Consider the following 19060-nt stretch of genomic DNA (forward strand, 5'->3'; position numbering starts at 1 on the left):
TCAGGTCAGTCAGAGCAGTTTCTGTGCCATACTCCTGATTGATGAGGACGAAGCATTTTGTGATGTTCAATATGATTCTGAAGCTGCAAATATGCAGCTTTGTCCGGAATTTTAAGCAGAAATTAGACGTTTGTTATAGGACGATAACTGTTAATGTTTCAAGGGTCCAGAGTAGGTTTCTTCAAAATAGGGGTCATCCAGACTTCCTTTAGAGAGAACGGGACACAAGAGGTACTAAAAGAGGAGTTAACAACTTTAGATATGAAGTGAGCAAAAAGGTCCAGTGAATCTTGTATTAAGTTAGAGGGGCAGATTTCCGAGGGACTAGAGGTAGGATTATGTTCAGAGTCAATTTTCTTTATGAAATCGTCCACAAGAGAGAAATTAAATTGTACAACAATGTTACTAGTGATAAGACTATCATGAGAATTATTAAAATCATTCTGGCATCGAGCAGATAGAATTTCCTGCTAGATTGGTGATTCTGTATTTTATTGAAGAACCCCGTTTGCAGTTCCTGACACCAGGAGTCACGCATTTGTACAAGTTACCTTGTTCTTTCCTACCTTCAAGTTCCCTCAGAACTTTGAACAGTTCCTTTTTATCTGATTTAGCATTGCCAATTCTGTTTAAAAAGTAGGATTTTTTGTTAGCACGCAACATATACTGAAGTGCTCCCGCTTTGTACTTGGTATGTGACTCAGAGCAAGGATATTTTCTCCAGATCCTCTCGAGTGATCTTTTCTGTTTCCTAGCATTTAACAAGTCATCATTAAATACGACGTGTGGTGGGAAGGACTTTCTTCCTTGGGGCAAGCATGCTGATGGTGGAGGATGTACTGTTAAGAAATTGTTTGACAAGTTGGCTGGTATCATTCACCTGAACCACCTGAACGCATCAACTTGGATGTAAGATCAAGGAGTGCAGAATGGGACATGTTTTAAAAATTCCTAAAGGTGTATTCCACGTTATTGGGTGGAGTGCTTTTCCTATGATAGGAAGGCATATCCAAATAAAAAAGTACGTGTAGATGATCAGACCAGGGGCATAACTCTATCATTTTACTCTAAAATGAACCCGGACAACACCCAGATTCTGGTTCATTTGGACTTAGCGCAGTCGAACACAGCTTTCCGTCTGAGGAATTGTCTAGAGGTGCTTGGGGGATGGATGACCTCTAACAGGCTTAAGTTAAATGCTACCAAAACTGAGGTCCTGGTTGTAGGTAACTCCTCCCCTCTTCAGTTCTGGACTAAGGACTTCTGTCCTTCCTCGCTTGGTCCTCTGCCTATGCCTGTCTCATCTGTCAGAAATCTGTGGATAAAAATCGCTGCCTCACTAACCATGGATGAGCAGGTGGCTGATGCCTGTAAGACTGGGCATTTCAAGCTCTGGGTCTTGAGAAAAGTCCTTCCTTTCATTCCTATGGCCTCTCGGGCACCCGCGGTAGCTACTCTGGTCTTATGTGGTAATGATTATTGCAACTCATTCTATCTAGGTCAACCCCTATACCTGCTCAAGCGGCTTCAACTTCTCCAAAATTTAGTGGCAAGATCGATTCTTCGCCCTCTGTTTGGTACTCTTATGTCCCCTCTCTTGAGACAACTCCACTGGCTTCCGGTGGCAGCTTGGATTATGTTTAAGTCCATGTGCTTGGTACATCGTGCCTTCTATGGAGTGGGAGCGGAGTATCTACAAGCAAAATGTATGCGCTACTTTAACACCCGCACCCTCCGCTCCCACTCTGCCCTCTTGCTAGTCATCCCTCTATTTAGGCGTACCCGCATTGGTGGTCGTGCCTTCTCCGTTGCGACGGCTAAGGCCGTAATAGACTTCGGTTTGATCTACAGATGACTGCTGATCATCTTGCCTTCCGGAGAAAACTGAAAACATTGTTGTTCTAGATTGCACTCCGCCTCTTGGCATACGTGCACTCTATAAATTCTATTAACATAATATAAAATAACATTGTAGTAGTTACATTTAGTTTGAGATATAGGATCCAATCCAGGATGTGTCCTTTTTGATGAGTAGCAACATTTACAGTTTGAATAAAGCCAAAAGATCGCAAAGAGGACATTAATGAGGAGGCTCTGGGGTCAAGGATATTTTTATCACAAAGGTTCAGGTCACCAAGGAGTATAGTATAGGAGGAGTGTTTAAAGAGCTGTTAACCAAGGCAGGAACTTGTTCTTCAGAAGCACTTGAGCAAGAAGGGGGTCTATAGATGATAAGAATGTTAATAGCGGTGTTGTTGTCAATATACATTTTTACTAGTAGAGATGCACAATCTTCCAAGACCGCGGTAGTGTGTGGACTTTATAGATTTCTTTCAAAATTATTGCAAAACCCCCATCCGCCCGACCAGAGTCTCTCTCGGCTATCAAAATGCTACACTCTGCTCGAGTAGCAAGTGTTGTGGCATGATTTGTAGTGGCTGTAGAGCCATGTTTCCATTACGCACGTTATGTCCAAATCATGTTTGGATATAAAATCAGCCACCCAAGTGGCGTGTCTCACTGTGGATCCTGTATAAAGAAGAGCACATCTCACACCATTGCCGGATTCAGGCAGAATCTCATGCAACACCTGTTATTGAATCATGTTTTTCATATAAGAATTACTGGGTTTTTCTCGAGAAGGTAGGTTCTTCCCATGGGCAACCTCTAGAGTAGCGGGTAAATAAGCGTTGGCCATTAGAGTGTCAATACTAGTAGGTGTACATTCTGCCCGAGTTTCAGACTGTAACAAGTTGATGTTAATAAGGGTATAGTATCAGCTTCAGGAATGACGCTCGAAATAGCCTCTGAATCATTGGCATCAGTACAAGTCAAGCCGAGGATTGATGTAGGCAGATATTTGTTTAACCGGGAAAAGGTGGAAAAAGAGTCAATGGATAGAGTGCCAAAAGTATCTCTTGCCATTGCAAAGAGGCATGTATCTACAACAAACAGTGCTGTAATACACTTTGGGTAGAGATTGCAGCGACCTTACCTAAATATGAAAGAGCATACCAGCAGAACCCAGCACGGACCGGCACAGACCGGCTTATTCCTCACGTGCCGGCGCTCACGTGCCTGGTTTGCAAACAAGTATGCCCTAAGAGCTACAGAAACAATGGGAGTTGAAGTTCTTTTAAAGTTGCTCCGATCTGAGTGAAAAGGGTTTTTCTTCCTAACGGGTAATAAATACAGTGGTGCAATTTAAATTGTCAAGAGCTACAAAACTAAGCCCTGAAGTAAAATAAACAGTGATAAAAAATGTTTTTTAAACAATAAGCCTAAACGAACTAGCAGCAAATCAAATCTGACTAATCACAAAACTAGCAGCAATTATCAAATCCTTACTAAACTAGCAGCAATTCGGTATTTTAAGAGTATACCTATACTCATTAGAATTAAATGTGCTCTTTTCCATTTCGTGTAGGACACAGATAATCAATGCCACATCATGTTCTTTCTCTTTTACTACTGATCAATGCACTTTAACCAGGATAACACAAATCACCTTTTCCTCTGATCAGAGGAGTTGCTGGGCTAGCAGTGGGTTGGGGGCCTATAGCCCTGGATCTTTTGGTTGTAGCCCCGGATAGAAGCTCAGGGGCTACAACCAAAAGGCTAGCTCGCCCTGAGTCCCTACAGTAGCGACATTAGCATAGCCCTGGATCTTTTCCAGACCTAGCAACACCCCTGCCTCTGATCAAGCTTGTCATTTTTGTTACACCTTTGTTTGTATAATTACTCCGTACATCCATATCAAAACATCCCTACGAGCGCTCCTGTTCCAGCTTCAGCAGAAAAAAATAGATGTGAATTGGCAATAGTAGGATCGTGTTAGTTTCACAGACTCACAGTGAATGGTGCCATTTGGGCCTCGAAACTTACATAGCTCCCTGAAGTCCAATTTCATCATTAAGCTGCACGCTGTACCCTTCAACCCATCAGCCCACTTTCCCAATAGCTTGATGTCCCGCCTTAGCCATTTCATCAAAAGGTATACTGTTAAATAGTACTGCATGCTGCATTTCTTCCCCGTCTAGGTGCTGCTATTAAAGGTGATAATACGTACAAATGTAATGATAATCAATTAACCAACCTGAGAAGAAGGAAGGTCTGAGGTGGCCTAGCTGGGATTCAGACGCTCTTAACTTTGTTTCATCAGACATGTTATTGAAATATTGTATTGTTCCTCAAAATGGCGGACAGTACTCATGGGCATTTATGTAGAATATGTTATAGCACATCTTTTGCATGATATCTGTAGGGAGTTCATCTGAGAAAATGTAAAGCCTGAATATCAGTGCAAGAAGCTATTTGAAGCACTAATAGCAATAATTTGTATTTGGAAACTTGAGAGCAAAGTTTATTTCAAGAAACAATTGTAACTTTGAATTCAGAGAAAGTGTGAAATTCAACACTGGAAATTGTATAATTTTGAATGCAAGTAAATATAAATATCCATGGTGTGATACTTAACACCAACTGAGAAGCCTGAAAGTAAAGCCTTTTTTCCAAAATACTGACAGTTACATCATTTTGAACAAAGGAGGATGTTATCATTTTTTTCTGGTGTGACAATTAACACTGAGTCAAATTAAATATATGTTTCAACGCTTTTTTGAAACAAGTCTATGTTATTACTTTTCTGCAACAATAAGATAATTTGAAACTAGCACATTTGACTCACCAACCAAGCTTTGTACCATTATTTTTTCAAAGTTGGTGCATTAGAGTAATTTGTTTTCCCAATTCAAAAGAAACTCTTACAATTTGATATCTGATATCTGTGGAGCGGTCACACAGTGATTTGGGACATACTCATGCAGACAACCAAGTACATATATATATATATATATATATATATATATATATATATATATATATATATATATATATATATATATATATATTTATATTAGGAGCCTTTATTACAACGATCAACCCATTCACACTGAAAAATTACTGCAGGACACAAAACCTTGCCCAATAAATGTCTGGCGGAATTTTCTCATGCGCCACCTTGAAGGCCAACTCTGCAGACCACACCAGTCACTGCTGTGTTGTCAATGATCCTTAAATATAAACCTGGGTTACTATGTCACTGTCACCTTAATGTGATGGACATGTGGGGCTCTAGTGCCTTTCGGGTATTTTTCACCTCCTGTGATCGCAACACGTCTCTTGGCTTGTTATTTTCGTAGGCCCAGCCATTCATGTCCACCTACGCGTATGCCATTTGTGGCAAGCTTTGTCTTGCAATGGTTTCCAGTGGTCCATGATTCAACCCAATTTAGCCCGCCAATGGCTTATAAAAACTCTGCCACTTTTGGATGTTAGTATCTACATTCCCGGATTACTCCCAATTTGGGTGGTAGATACTCTATAAAATCGCCAAAACCTGGCCTGACACACCTTAAGCATTTCATTGAACACTGGTATGGTCGCCCTCATCAAGATCAATTTCCAGAACGGAAAAAATCCCATCCACGAGTGCCCAACAAATGTGCCCAACATTTCTGAACTGTGTTTGCAGCCAAATATTCTGCTATATATCGGGTGTTAGCTACTGTTACATATATTGTAATGACATTCCATTGTAATTTGGCAATAAATAATACCACATTGTCATATAGTACTTCATACTGGATTTCACCGGGGTCTAAGTCAGGTTCCTGCAACATTTGGCTCACCAGATGTTTTAGACTACAACTTCCATCAGCCCTAGCCAACAGAGTCCATGGTGAGGTGTCATTGAATCAAAGTTCAAAACATCAGGAGAGCCAAAGGTTGCAGACTCATGATCTAAGTGCACAGTTTACTAATGATCCCTATCAACTATATATACACAATCCGACTGATTATTTATAGGGAGCACATGTGCAAGTCATGTGGCCTACTCATTATGTAGTCAGCTACTGGCCTTGCAAAGTCTATACCTGAGCCCACAGCTGCTGATAGTTGTGTTTCATGACTTGACAAGTTTGAAAGTTTAGAATAGGTTGATTGCCTCCGCGCCCCTCCAGTCCTTTGCAGTCACAATGATTGGGCCCCAGATTGCTGCACACATTAATGCTCCGTCTTTCTATTGCCTTCATGTTTGTGTGAATCTTACTGTGACTTTGCAGATGTGTTCATGCACCTGCCAAAACCTTGCGTAGGCATGCCGGCCAGTACATGAGAACAAGACTACGTAGCACCTTTAGATATGAATGCCTCTATTTATGAGTTCATTTCAAGCATGCCAAGGGAGCGGTCATTGCGAGTGCCGAGAGCCTTTGAGCATGTTTGTGGATGCATTTCCGAGAAGCATGTGCATGTTCACGCATGTGCGTCCGTGGGAGTTACTGAACGCCCAATCAATCAGAGAGAGCAACATATGGTAAGTGCACTCCTTGGCTTAGCATAACTAAGACTAGACCAAAGCTTAACTATGTTGTCAGTCAGGTACAGCAAAGGGGTACAATGCTGTTTATAACATAGACCAGTAAATGCTAAAGGCATTTTAAAAGAAAAGTGAATTGAAAACATTGTATGTTGAATGTAATATAAATGTGAGATGATAGCTTCAAGATAACCTCTGCTGGAAAGTCATACAATTCTACAATTACTAGAGTTCTAGCAGAAGGACTTCTTTCTAGAAATTAAATGAACAATGTGTTCAACAATTTAAAATAACTTTAAAATATAATGTGTAAGATGTAAGACTGTTTCAATGAATTGGGAAAGACTTGCAAGAAAGACCTATCAAATGTTGCATGTGGCGAACAAACACAGGGCTGCCTTCAGTGACCTTATCCAAGGCATTAAGAGCATCATAATCATTCCCACCTGGAGTCAAATATAAATGATCAACACAATCATATTCCTTTTTATTCAGACATGCAAATGGTATAATTGGCCTGATTTATGCTGAATTGAAGTCCAGTTTCCATGCTGTTTACATGCCACACAGTGAGTGTTTATTGTCCACGCGCATGCTAGCTTCCTCGTCATTCGTGAGCATGGACACCATCCATTGGGAGCCTCATTTCAGCATTCTTACTGAAGTTCTAATCTCACTGGGAAGCAGTCATTGTTGTTGGTTGAAATCCTTAGAGGAGGTTTGTATGATATGCAGCTCAGTAGGTTCTGGAGATATAACCCAGATGCGAGAAGGCTTGAGCTTTTGTCATAAAGCTAAATGAAAGCGCTAACAATCTGTCCTACTGAAGGAAAAAGTAAGTGGTGTCCTACACAATCCCAGATTAAGCAGGTGTACTGTGCTCAATTTCGTGTAGAGATGTGTGCTCATGCTCTGAGCTGGCTTTGCTGGATTACGTAACTGTCGTAGTCATCGGGAATTGTATCTGGAGAAATGAAAGAAAGGGAAATGTCTTATTTGACGCAATTGAATAACTCTGCCAAGGTTGCTGTGCATCTTTCAACATGCTATTATTGTGCTGGGTATAGAAAATAGTCTTAAATGACTCTTTGAAGGGCAAGAACCTCAACAGGATTTTCATTTTTCTTGATAATTGCAGATCTCAACATGTGCAACCTTTGACCTCTTTTGAGTATGCTTTGTATACCCAGTGTATGCACCCGCGACATAAGCAGACATTCAAGAGAGAACGTTATGACCATTTGCAACTGTTGTATTAAGCTAGATCAGTGGCACGGATCTGCGTGAAATTACCGAGTTGAAAAGACCGACCACCAAAAGTCTGTTTTTTCTTCTTCATTTTTTCACATATATATATGTGGGGGGAGACCCCCACTGTCCCGTCACCTTACACCGATACATTTTTATTAACTTTACCCCCCCACATATACATATGCAAATAAATGGGGGGTCGGACTTTTGGTGGTAGGACTTTTCTACTGAGGTAATTTCGCCCTAACCCCAGTGGGGATCTGCGTGAAATTACTGAGTTGAAAAGTCCGACCACCAATAGTCCGTTTTTTTTTCTTCATACTCATACTAAACAGCAAGCTTGAGCAAACAAGGCCCATGCCAAGGGGTTGATATGGTTAAACACTCAACCCTGCAACGCAGGACATAGGAGCAGGGCATACAAAATGGGGTATGAGAAAGGCCTGGTGAGGTATTTGAGATATTATTGATTTTCAGATCATCGCACTAGAAAAAAACATAGGAGAGGAATACTAGCTAAAGCTCACTTTCACATAAGGTTGAGCTGCCCATTTATATGCAACCCTTTCATATAAGTTCTGCATAACAGCAATATGTACTATCTTCCATTTTGTTCCATCTCCAATTGTGCTCTCCACTAAGACAAGGGTGGCGTGGAAAGATAATTTATTGTCAGCATCTAATATTTCTTTCATGGTTTGACTCTCGAGGTCCCGTCAGCCAGAAATATGTTGCTAAATTGCAACGTGTGTCTCTTCAATACTCATCGATTTAGCTTGTAGGCAGCAGTGCCCCAACTCATCTGCCAGATGTCTTTGAATGGGAATCACCCAACCCCCTCTCTATCCAGTTTGCACTTCTCCTGCATGTCCGATTCAGCCAGTGTGATATCTATTATTATCATTATTATTATTGTTTATTTATTTATTTGTTTAGTTTCAAAGAAACTTTACAAAACACATACAAATCTAAAAACACTGTATATCCAAAACATTATCCCATTAAAACATACACAATTTAACGTACACAATATAAACATCATACACATTTTACCAAGGGTTTAAATATCCATCAAAAGCAGATTATTTTAAAGTGACAACAGTGTGATATGTATGCTTTTCGCAGTTACGATTTATTTTTGTTTGAAAAGTCTGTTTTCCTAGTATACTAGAGCTCATTTTGCTCCGCAAAGTAAATGGCACGGACGGGGCCGCTTAGGCCTGCACCTAATGTGTACAGACATGGCGGAAATCTCTTTGCACCTCTCTTTTGCACTCCCTATAGCTAAAGGATTCAGCTGCCTGCCATGTACACACGGCAAAATGCAGGCATATTCCATAAGAAATTCTTAGTTTTGAAACCAAGTTGTTTTTGAAGGCAGAGGGCAATAGGGAGGTAGTTACGTAACTCTTGTTCCGCCCCCACCTTCAAAAACAAAGACAGACAAGCCCCCACACCGTGAATGGAGGCGGTAAAACAGGCGTAACAGATTACGCCTGTCTTCAGTGCTTCCATTCATGACCCGGGGGACTCGCAAAAGAGCCACACTGTGGGCATGCAACTTTGCTGCAACATCTACAATGAGTGGAGAATGTCACAAGGCAAGGCAGTGTGCCAGAGGTAACAGACACGCCAGACGTCGCAGGCTCATATCAAGAGCCAAAGACATGTGCCAGAATTCAGACCCATATGTCACATGGGTCAAACGCTTATGTCAGTACCCCCAGAAGTCAGATACATATGCAAGAACCGAAAAGGGTATCCCAAAAGTCAAGGACATACGGAGTAAGTCAGACGATTCTACCTGTTTTGAAATACTTTTTTTTTAAGTCTTCCTTCTGGTCGTCCACCTTCTGTAGACCGTGTTTGGATTTATTGATGCTAACACTTAGGCATTTATAGTAATCCATGACTTATGTAGCGCTTTCACCAAAACACTTCAAATAAAACATTCTGGTACACATTTTTACCCGGCAACCAGAAGTAACACTGACTTTTTGACCTCAGAAGGATGAATGTGAATGAAATGTGCCCCCATGTACTTGCGCGTTCTCAATGTCACTGGGCCTAGTAAGATCGTTGTTTTTGTTTTCTCCCCTGTTTCCCTCCCTTGCCTTGTCGCGCTCTGAAACACCTGTGTACGAGCGCGATATAAATAAATTATCATATCATATCATATCACCACAGCATTTGGTAATGCATTGGCTCTGTGGGTTACATTTCTTAATAACCTATCATGTATTATTACAGCGCTTAGAAGCAGGAGGACTGTGCCATTGCCCAGTTGTCAATGTGGTAATAGTAGTGTTAGATTTTGTTTTTAAAAGGACTGGAAGAGACAGGAGAGGGTGGTGGATAGATATCTTAATGTTTATTTTTTTAACCCCACAATGGATTAAACAGCATTCTGTATCGCAATTGGATAACTGCGCGATTTAAAGGCTCAACTCTGCCATGTGCCAGCCTGCACTTCCCAAGTTTATATTTCAGCAGAGATGAAACAGCCATTCAGACTTCTAGGGTTTAGATACCAATACATTTCATAATGACATCCATTTTTACAGCCCTTAGAAGCAGGAGTCAGACATGAAGCGCTATACATGCAAATATGATATAACACCAACTATTTTGTCTGGATATGGGAAAATCACGGCCACTGTTCTAGCAAAACGTGGATTATTTTTGCACAAAATAATTGGCCCCAGAAACAAAAGAACAATCAAGTTGCCTCTAAAAAGGAAGTAGTGGGTCGGGGTTATCCAGTCGGCATGGTCTATGTTTACAAACTCCAATCTCCGGCTGCACCTTTGGGAATGTAGCACATTATAGAAATCCAAATGTTACAGGATACTTTCAGAAATTGAAGAGGAGTCTAAGAACCTGCTTTATTTGTGTTTTTAAACTACTTCTGCAATCCTTGGCCACGGTTTGAAGAAGCGGTACCAGAGGTTTTAGGGAAGTCACCAGGAGTTGCAGCTACTACCACTGGCATCCCCAAATGACGTCCACGCCACCATGTAAAGAATAGGGCAACGTTGCGGGGTATTTAGAGTCCACCTGAGGAGAACAGATATTAAAGAACAGATATTAAATGATCCATGAGTTGGGGGCATGTACCAGGAAGAAGACAAGTGAGCTTGTTCCCTGAAACAGGAACCTAACACTTTGCAAATAAAAAGCCAAGCAATACATCCTGGTGCAAACACCATCAACAGTAGCAGCTGCTGTACAGAGGTATAAAGTCCGTCCCCTGCGTGCACTGGCCACACCAGCCATAATACAGAGCACAATGGGAGTCTGTGTCCTCAGTGTTGTGCTACAACCACAAAGGCCACACGATAAAGGACAGTGTATAGTACTTGGGCTGTCTGGGGCTGTAAACATGAAGTATGAAGGGTGAACTGAGGATCTAAGGCTGGAAGGAATGCTCGTCCAGCTCGATGAACTCTGACAGGTACAGCATGCAAAGAGTCGCTGTGGGGCGCTCACGCACCCGCTTTCCACTGTCCTATCAGATAATATCATAGTTTTCAATTATTGTCTTTGCTTCCTTGAGATATGTGTGAATCATATTTGATACTGGCATGTCTGAAGCTGAATCAGACTCAACTTTATTAATGCTATCATCAACTGTAACCCTCCCCCCAAATATAACTCCTGGACACATCACTGTGCACATTTGCTCCCTAGCCTATCTGGGGACCATGAACCTCATGAGAAATAGCTGAAAAGTAATTCCTCTGGGCAAACGCAGTGTCCATGCGGTAGGGAGGTGATCACAGCCAAGAAAGGGGCCCAATGGGAGCTGGAGTCACGCTCTTTTTGTTGCCAGCCTGCACCCTGCCATGTCGCTAATGGAGTGTGAGAAGAGGCGTTAATGGCCAATGAGTGGGCACCAGCCTGATGGTGACAGCAAGACCCCCCTGTAATGTGCGCACCAAAATGTGCATACATTCAGAGGTACCTGTTAATGGATACACTCTGCTGGTGTTGTATGCAATCCTCAGTCCCCGTGATAAATTGATTGAACAGTTCTAGTATCACATGCAACACTGGCAAGGGGTGACAATAGGGCCCCCTGCAAAGCCTGTGGCAAGGTCTGGGGTGGTTTGTCCCTCCTGCCCCTCCACCCCCTTGTGACAACTCTGTGAGTGAGACTGAGTGAATGTGTGAACGAGTGCAGAGCATGTGTCAATCTGGATACCTCTGGTGTAGGCACAATATGCCTACACATGTACAAGCCTTGGCACTGTAAAACCATTACAGTGATAATTGTGTGCAGTATAAAAGCTTTCCTACATAATATAACATGTGGGTTTGGCAGGGCGTTGCACCCTGAATGTACACTCGCATCATGCTGGCATATATTATGGACACAGGCACCTTTACGTACATCTTTTACAGTGACAATAGTGGGCACAGGCAGCACAACAAATGGTTTTACAGAGCCATGCTGCCATGTATTGTGGACATCAGCACTACTGACACCTATTTGGGTGCAGGAAACATGAAAATATGGCCATGCTGGCATATATTGTGGATACATCCTAAGAACCATGAGCATGTGATTCACAGTGGTCATGCTGGAGTGTATTATGGGCACAATCATGACACTGGTTTACAACAGGAATGGTGGCAGATGTTGTGGCACGGCATCATCAAAGGTTTTCCAATGCTTCTGTGTACAGTAGGTATGATATCATACGGCATTTATAATGCGCCTATAGACAAGTGTTTCAAGGCGTGACGAGGCAAGGGAGTGGGAACAGAGGGCAGACAGAGACAACGATATTACTAGGCCAGGTGACATTGAGATTGTGCAAGTGCAGGGAATGGGGAAGGGGAAAAGTGCGGGTGGAAGGGGAGGGGGCAGTGCAATACATAGGATAACAGTAAGACAATAAAAACAAAAAGTCCCTGAGTGCAAGGTTTGCCAGAGGGCAGTGCAGGTGTGCAACTAGCAGGGAGGAGACCTGGGCCCGAGATCAGAGGGTAGCCAGGTAACCAGTTCAGTCTCAGTTTCAGCCAGGAGATCAGCAGGGGAGAGGAGGAGAGAAAGCAGAAGCAAAGAGGAAGGTCTTGAGGTGCTTCTGGAACTGGAGATGGTTCTCCTCAAGTTTCAGAGAGGCAGGGAGGCTGTTCCAGATGGAAGCCCCAGCAGAAGAAAGAGATCTACCAACAACTCATTGCTTGGAGAAGCAACTGACCCTGAGGAAGTTGGAGGTGGATGAGCGAAGAGCTTGAGAAGGAAGATATTTAGGAAGAGAGAGTTCAAGGTATTGAGGCTCCAGGCCCCAGAAGGCCTTGTGGACAATTCAGAGGGTTTTGAACCTAATCCTTGCTGCCACTGGGAGCCAGGGCAGAGATTTTAGTCCTGGAGAGATACGATGCCTAGGCTTGAAGTCAAGGACAATTCTTGCAGTCCTGTTTTGGATGAGTTGCAGAGGGCAGAGAGTAGAGGCAGGCAGATTTAGAAAGAGGCTTTTGCAGTAGTCCAGCCTATAGAGAACCAGAGCTCTGTATACAGTGAGCTTCTGGGGAAAGGAGAGGAAAGGAAGAATACCTCTGAGGAGATGCAGCTGGTAGTGTGACTTCTTAGAGACATCAGAGATGTGAAGAGAGAAGAAGAGTGTGGAGTCAACGATGGCCCCAAGGTTTTTAGCCCCACAGGTGGGAGCAGGAAGAGGGCCAAGAGAGGCTGGCCAGAGAGTGACAGGAAAGGAGGGAGCAGGTGTGCCAATGAGGAGAATCTCAGTCTTACTGGCATTAAGGCAGATATCATTGGTGGCACACCACTCCTGGATTGCAGACAGACAGTCAGAGATGAGAGAAGGAGAAGAGGCGGCAGAGGGGAGCCTGAAAATAAGTTGAGTGTCATCTGCATAGCACTGAAAGTTGGAGCAGAGAGCAGCAATGCAGTGGGCAAGAAGTGGCAGGTATTAGTGGAACAGCCAGGGAGAGAGGTTAGATCCCTGGGGAACACCACAGGTAGAGATACAGATAGAGGAGAGGAAGGACCCAAGTTGGACCTGGGAGGGTCGATCGAAGAGGAAAGAAGTCAGCCAAGCCAGGGCCTGATCGGTGATACCGAGGTTTTCACAAAGACGGTTGAGCAGGATAGCATGGTTGACCATGTCAAAGGCAGAAGAGAGATCAAGTAGGACGAGGACACATGGGGTGTTGGAATGAAGGTTGGAGAGCAGGTCTTCACAGATGTTCAAGGGAACAGTTTCCATTCTTCTGGTAGCTCTGAATCCAGACTGATGGTCATGGAGACAACCAACAGATTATGTGTGAAGATTAAGCTGAGAGATGGCCAGCTTTTCCAGGAGAGAGTGCACAAGGGTGTGCTTCAGGGGGGGAGGGACAACTCCAGTGGCTAAGGAGTGGTTGCAGAAGTCAGCTAGTGCAGGAGCCAGGGTGTCAGTGTGTCCTTGATGGTTGGAGGAACAGGGTTGAACCTGTTTTGATGACACTTTCACACATCAGACTTGTCTAGAAACCTCGTCTTGGGAGAATAGGGGAAAGGCAGAGAAGGTGGAAGGGGAGGTGGCCGAGGATGGGCCAGAGGAAGAGCAGGGTGTATAGGGAGGAATGGGAGAGGAAGAGAAAGAGGACAGGATGTCCTGAGATTTAGAGATTTAGAGATGAAATGAGATGCCAGGGCTGTGCAGAAGGCCTGAGAAGGGACAGGATAAGTAGAGACTGCAGCAGGATTGGCCAGTTCCTTGAAGATTTTAAAGAGTTCGGCCGAGTTGTTAGAGGCCACAGAGATGTGAGCTTGAATGTGGGGTCTCTTCTTGGTGCAGACAGAGAGCTGGTATATCCTTTGGAACAGGAGGCAGGCCAGTTTGTCAGAGGGTGTACCAGAAGCACACCATTTCCTCTCAGCCACCCTGCACTTGTGTTTGAGGGTGATGAGGTCTTAGTCGTATCACGCGTTGCACTTGGCTTTGGGCTTCTACTGACAGGGACAAGATCGAGAGTATCAGATAAATCAGAGTGGAGCATTGAAAGGGCTGTGTCAGGGTATGAGTCAGCCAAGTTGGGAGGAGGTGGGGCGAGAAAGTGGCAGCGGAAGCTTCAACTGACACATGCTTCATGGGTCTGATAACCGAGAAGGTAGGTGGCAGTGCTGGAGTTGGCTTGGCCTGAGGAGTAGAGAGGGTGAGCTGGGAGGAAAGGAGAAAGTGATCACTCCAGGAGAGAGGAGTGGTGAGAGGGATCAATAGGGGAAGGTCTAAAGAGATCAGAACATCCAGAGTGTGCCCTGCAGAGTGAGTCGGGCCAGAGGGACGAATAGAAAGTGAGAGAGAGTCACAGAGGTTGCGAAAGAGTCCAGAGGAAGGACAAAAAGCATCCAGGTGGATGTTAAAGTCTCCAAGAAGGAGGAGTTGAGTAGTTGAGGCAGGAATCCACTCAGGAAAGATCAAGGCTACACCCCCTCTGGAACGGTTGGTCCTGGATGCAGGGAGGATCTTGTAGCTATCAGGGAAGAGAGTGTCAAAGCTTGTGACAGAGCTGACCGAGGACATCAAGGTCAAAATCCTCAAGGAGGCGGCAGATGTCAGATGTCAAAGGAGTGTTTGACAGCTGAGCGAGAGTTTAGAGTGGCTGTATGGAAAAGGTTGCCATCCTTGAAAGAATTCCGGGGAGGCGTACAAATCAGAGGTATGCCCTGCGGAGGTGTAGAAAAAGCCAGAGGGAGGGAAGAAGATGAAAGAGGAGAGGGCAAGGTAGCCAAGGAGGAGAACTCAGGGGGAGGCAAGGAGGCCTGGAGGGGAGACAGGGGAAAGCAGGAGAAGAAAGGAAGTTAATGAGGCACAGGAAGCATCTATTAAAGAGGAAAAGGTTGGCTTGGGGGCCTTAGACTAAGACGGTGCCATTCAGGTAAACATTAATGATGACCTTAGAGGAGTGGAAGGAAGCCAGGAGGGCCTCCCATTGGGTGCCACCATTAATGGGAGAAGAAGAGAAAGGAGAGAGCACAGAGACCATATGTAGAGTCCATAGTTCTGGCGAGGGAACGACAAAGAGGATGTCGGTGAGGGTTTGCCTGGAGGAAGCATTGGTATAGGTATAAGTGATAGGGAAGCATGGGTTGGAGACCAGGATGTCGTTTTTAAACTTCTTCCTACCAGATTTAGTGAGGAGAGAAGGATATTCAATAGAGAATCAGTTAGAAAAGATAGGGATACATACTGAGAGTACCATAGAGTAGGTAGGGAGAGGAGAGAAGAGGAAAGGGTGTGGGAGGGGGTAGGGGCAGGGAGAGCAGTAGGGAAGGACACTGGGAGGGGCACAAGCAAACAAGACATAGAGAGAAGAGACAATAGTAGACAATTGGACAAGACAACAGGAGCTTTTATAATGGTAGAAAGTTTCAATACCCCACCCCCACAGGACATGGAAGGCTCCGGCCCCTATGCTCTGCATATGACAGGAACCAGAGCTGGTTCCTTGCATGCATGGAGCATGAGAGCCAGAGAGGCCTGCCAGCAGAGACGTTCCTCAGATTTGGGTTTGCTCTTGCAAGTGTGTGTGTTTGTATATGTGTTTATTATGTAATGGGTGTGAGTTAGCGCATGATGTATGAGTGGCTGGGTGTGCATGTGTGAGAGAATGGTGAATGGGTACACGTGTAAATGAGCACAGGAATGGCATAATTTCTTTTTGAAGTCATTCTGACTTAAAAAAGAAATGATTCTTGTAATAGAAAACGTAACGGTTGACATGTTTTCTTATTGCAGCATTGCATTTCAATAGTAAAGCAGTAAGATAGCTCAGCGGTTTGAGCGCTCGCTGCTGCAATCTTTGTGTGATCTGCAGGTCACAGGCTCAAATGCTGGCATGAACAACTCAGCCTTTCATTCTTCCGAGGTTGATAAATGAGTACCAACTTCAGTCGGGATGATAATTGTATGTAAATATGTGCTGTGTACAGCGCTTTGCCGAAAGCGCTGTATAAATCACAGATCATCATAATTAAAGCATTTATGCTCCTGTGCACTGTAGTGACTTGCATCTATTGGATTTTTGGATGCTGTATTATCACAGCAACTGGCAATTTACGGAATCTACTTTTCATATAGTGACAATACCTGACATGCAGCTATAATTGGCATTATATGGAAGTAACTGGCCATACAATGTTGTCTACCCAATACACAAATCTCATTTGAATGAGCGCATGTCCTTTTATCAGACCCCTTTGCAAATTCATGCATCCCAAATTCTAAAACAGTATGCTGTGAGTGTTTGTTGAAAGGGCACACAGTTAAATGTATGGGTGGCTGGGTGTGAGGCGAGTGTATGGTGAAAGGGTGCACACTTAAATGCATGGGTGGCTGCCTGGGTGTGCCTGAAAGATGAAACGGTGCACACTTAAATGTATGGGTGGCTGCCTGGGTGTGCCTGAAAGATGAAACATGCACACTTAAATGCATAGGTGACTGCCTGTGTGAGTGTATGGTGAAAGGGTGCAGACTTAAATGTATAGGCTGCTGCCTTTGTGAGTGTATGGTGAAAGGGTGCACATTTAAATGTATGGGTGGCTGCCTGTGTGTGTGTGTGTGTGCCGGTATGGTGAAAGGGTGCACACTTAAATGTATGGGTGGCTGCCTGGGTGTGCCTGTATGGTGAAAGGGTGCTCACTTAAATGCATGGGTGGCTGCCTGGGTGTGCCTAAAAGATGAAACGGTGCACACTTAAATGTATGGGTGGCTGCCTGGGTGTGCCTGAAAGATGAAACATGCACACTTAAATGCATAGGTGACTGCCTTTGTGAGTGTATGGTGAAAGGGTGCAGACTTAAATGTATAGGCTGCTGCCTTTGTGAGTGTATGGTGAAAGGGTGCACATTTAAATGTATGGGTGGCTGCCTGTGTGTGTGTGCCGGTATGGTGAAAGGGTGCACACTTAAATGTATGGGTGGCTGCCTGGGTGTGCCTGTATGGTGAAAGGGTGCTTACTTAAATGTATGGGTGGCTGCCTGTGTGTGTGTGCCGGTATGGTGAAAGGGCGCACACTTAAATGTATGGGTGGCTGCCTGGGTGTGCCTGTATGGTGAAAGGGTGCTAACTTAAATGCATGGGTGGCTGGGTGTGCGTGTGTATGGTGAATGGTGTGTGTGCTTGTGTTCAGGGGCACAACAAAACCTACAATTCAGAGGTGAGGGGGTGCAAACCTTCAAATGTTGAGAGAGGTGCTAACTTCACGGGTGGTGTGGTGGGGCAAACTTATTTGGGTGGAGCATCTAACTTCTTTTTGTATTCTAATGAGAATATTCTAGTGCAGCATCAATGTAACAAGCAGTTAACTCTCTCCTTTAAGTCTGAAAGCACCCACATATGGACTGCTCTGAGAATAAGCGGTCTCCTTTCCCCTCTCTACCCTTCCAATCACTTCCTTGGCATGCAAGTACTAAACCCACATTAAGATTTCAATTGCCTAAAGAATTATGCATTTGAATGCAGGTACTAACAGTGAAATGCATTACGTTAGTAATTTCTGGGCCTTTGTTAACAGCGAAACCCAGGTGCCGTTTAACATCTGTGTCCTGCTCTGTCTGGCAATGGCTCTGTCAAGTCAGCCAGGTCGAGCCAATATAGCCCTACATTTCAAGGGAGGGCTGGGGATAGGGTTGTAGCCCAGTTAGATCAATGGTGTTCCACCACTACTTGTGTTTAATTCCTTGGGTACTTATTGGTAATCTTCAGTACTCATAGCCCTATTCTTCCTCGTCCCAGCACTTGTGTATGAAGCACTTTGACTCATACACAAGTACTGGGATGAGGTAGAGGGACATGGAGGTAATGTCTGGCTTAGTTACCTATAATTCTTTTTTATAACACTGTTTATTATGATTTTAACAGCAAAAACAACATAGATATAAACGTAGGCATTCATCAGAAAATCACTGCAGCATTGTCAGTGAAAAAGGCGACACAGGCATAGAGATAACAATGTTTCATCCGCAGAACAGGTAATAGATGTCAGTTCTGGTTACGTCTCATGTCTTTGGGTTATGAGAGGGGGGTGATGGGGAGAGCAGGGGGGGAAGGGGAAGGAGGGAAGTAGGGAGGGGATGTGCCTCATTGAACGTCCAGCCATTTCCCCCATATCTTTTCAAATTTTCGGGTGCAGCCCTGCGCATTGTAGATACAGGGTTCCAGAGATGCGCACCTACTTAGTTCGTTGATCCAATGGTTCAAGCTTATTGGGTCCGCTGAGCCCCAGTTTGCGGCTATAAGTCTTTCCCTGCACCCAGTGCCACCGCCAGGAATGTTTTTTCATACTTAGTAAGGTCAACCTCCCCCCAGATTCCCAGAAGTGCCATTTTGGGGTCTTTAGGAATTGGCTTTCCTAGTATGGTGGAGATTGTATCAGTGCACTTACCCGAGAAAACTTGTAACACCTGACAGTCCC

The 19060-nt window shown here is 44.1% G+C and overlaps 1 protein-coding gene across 2 annotated transcripts in view; it reads right to left on the reverse strand.

Annotated features, from left to right (window-relative positions):
- Positions 1-6841: 6841 nt before the first annotated feature.
- The window catches only part of COMP (cartilage oligomeric matrix protein), a 676605-nt gene continuing 664386 nt past the window's right edge, over positions 6842-19060 (reverse strand). For both annotated transcript variants that reach the window (XM_069649319.1, XM_069649318.1), the window contains exon 19: positions 6842-7346. In XM_069649319.1, coding sequence (XP_069505420.1) covers positions 7288-7346 — 59 coding nt within the window. In that variant the 3' untranslated portion in view covers positions 6842-7287. The remainder of the gene's footprint in view (positions 7347-19060) is intronic.

The sequence above is a fragment of the Ambystoma mexicanum genome, chromosome 1p (genome assembly GCF_040938575.1).
Source record: "Ambystoma mexicanum isolate Mex_15411 chromosome 1p, UKY_AmexF1_1, whole genome shotgun sequence".
Classification (NCBI taxonomy): Eukaryota; Metazoa; Chordata; class Amphibia; order Caudata; family Ambystomatidae; genus Ambystoma; species Ambystoma mexicanum.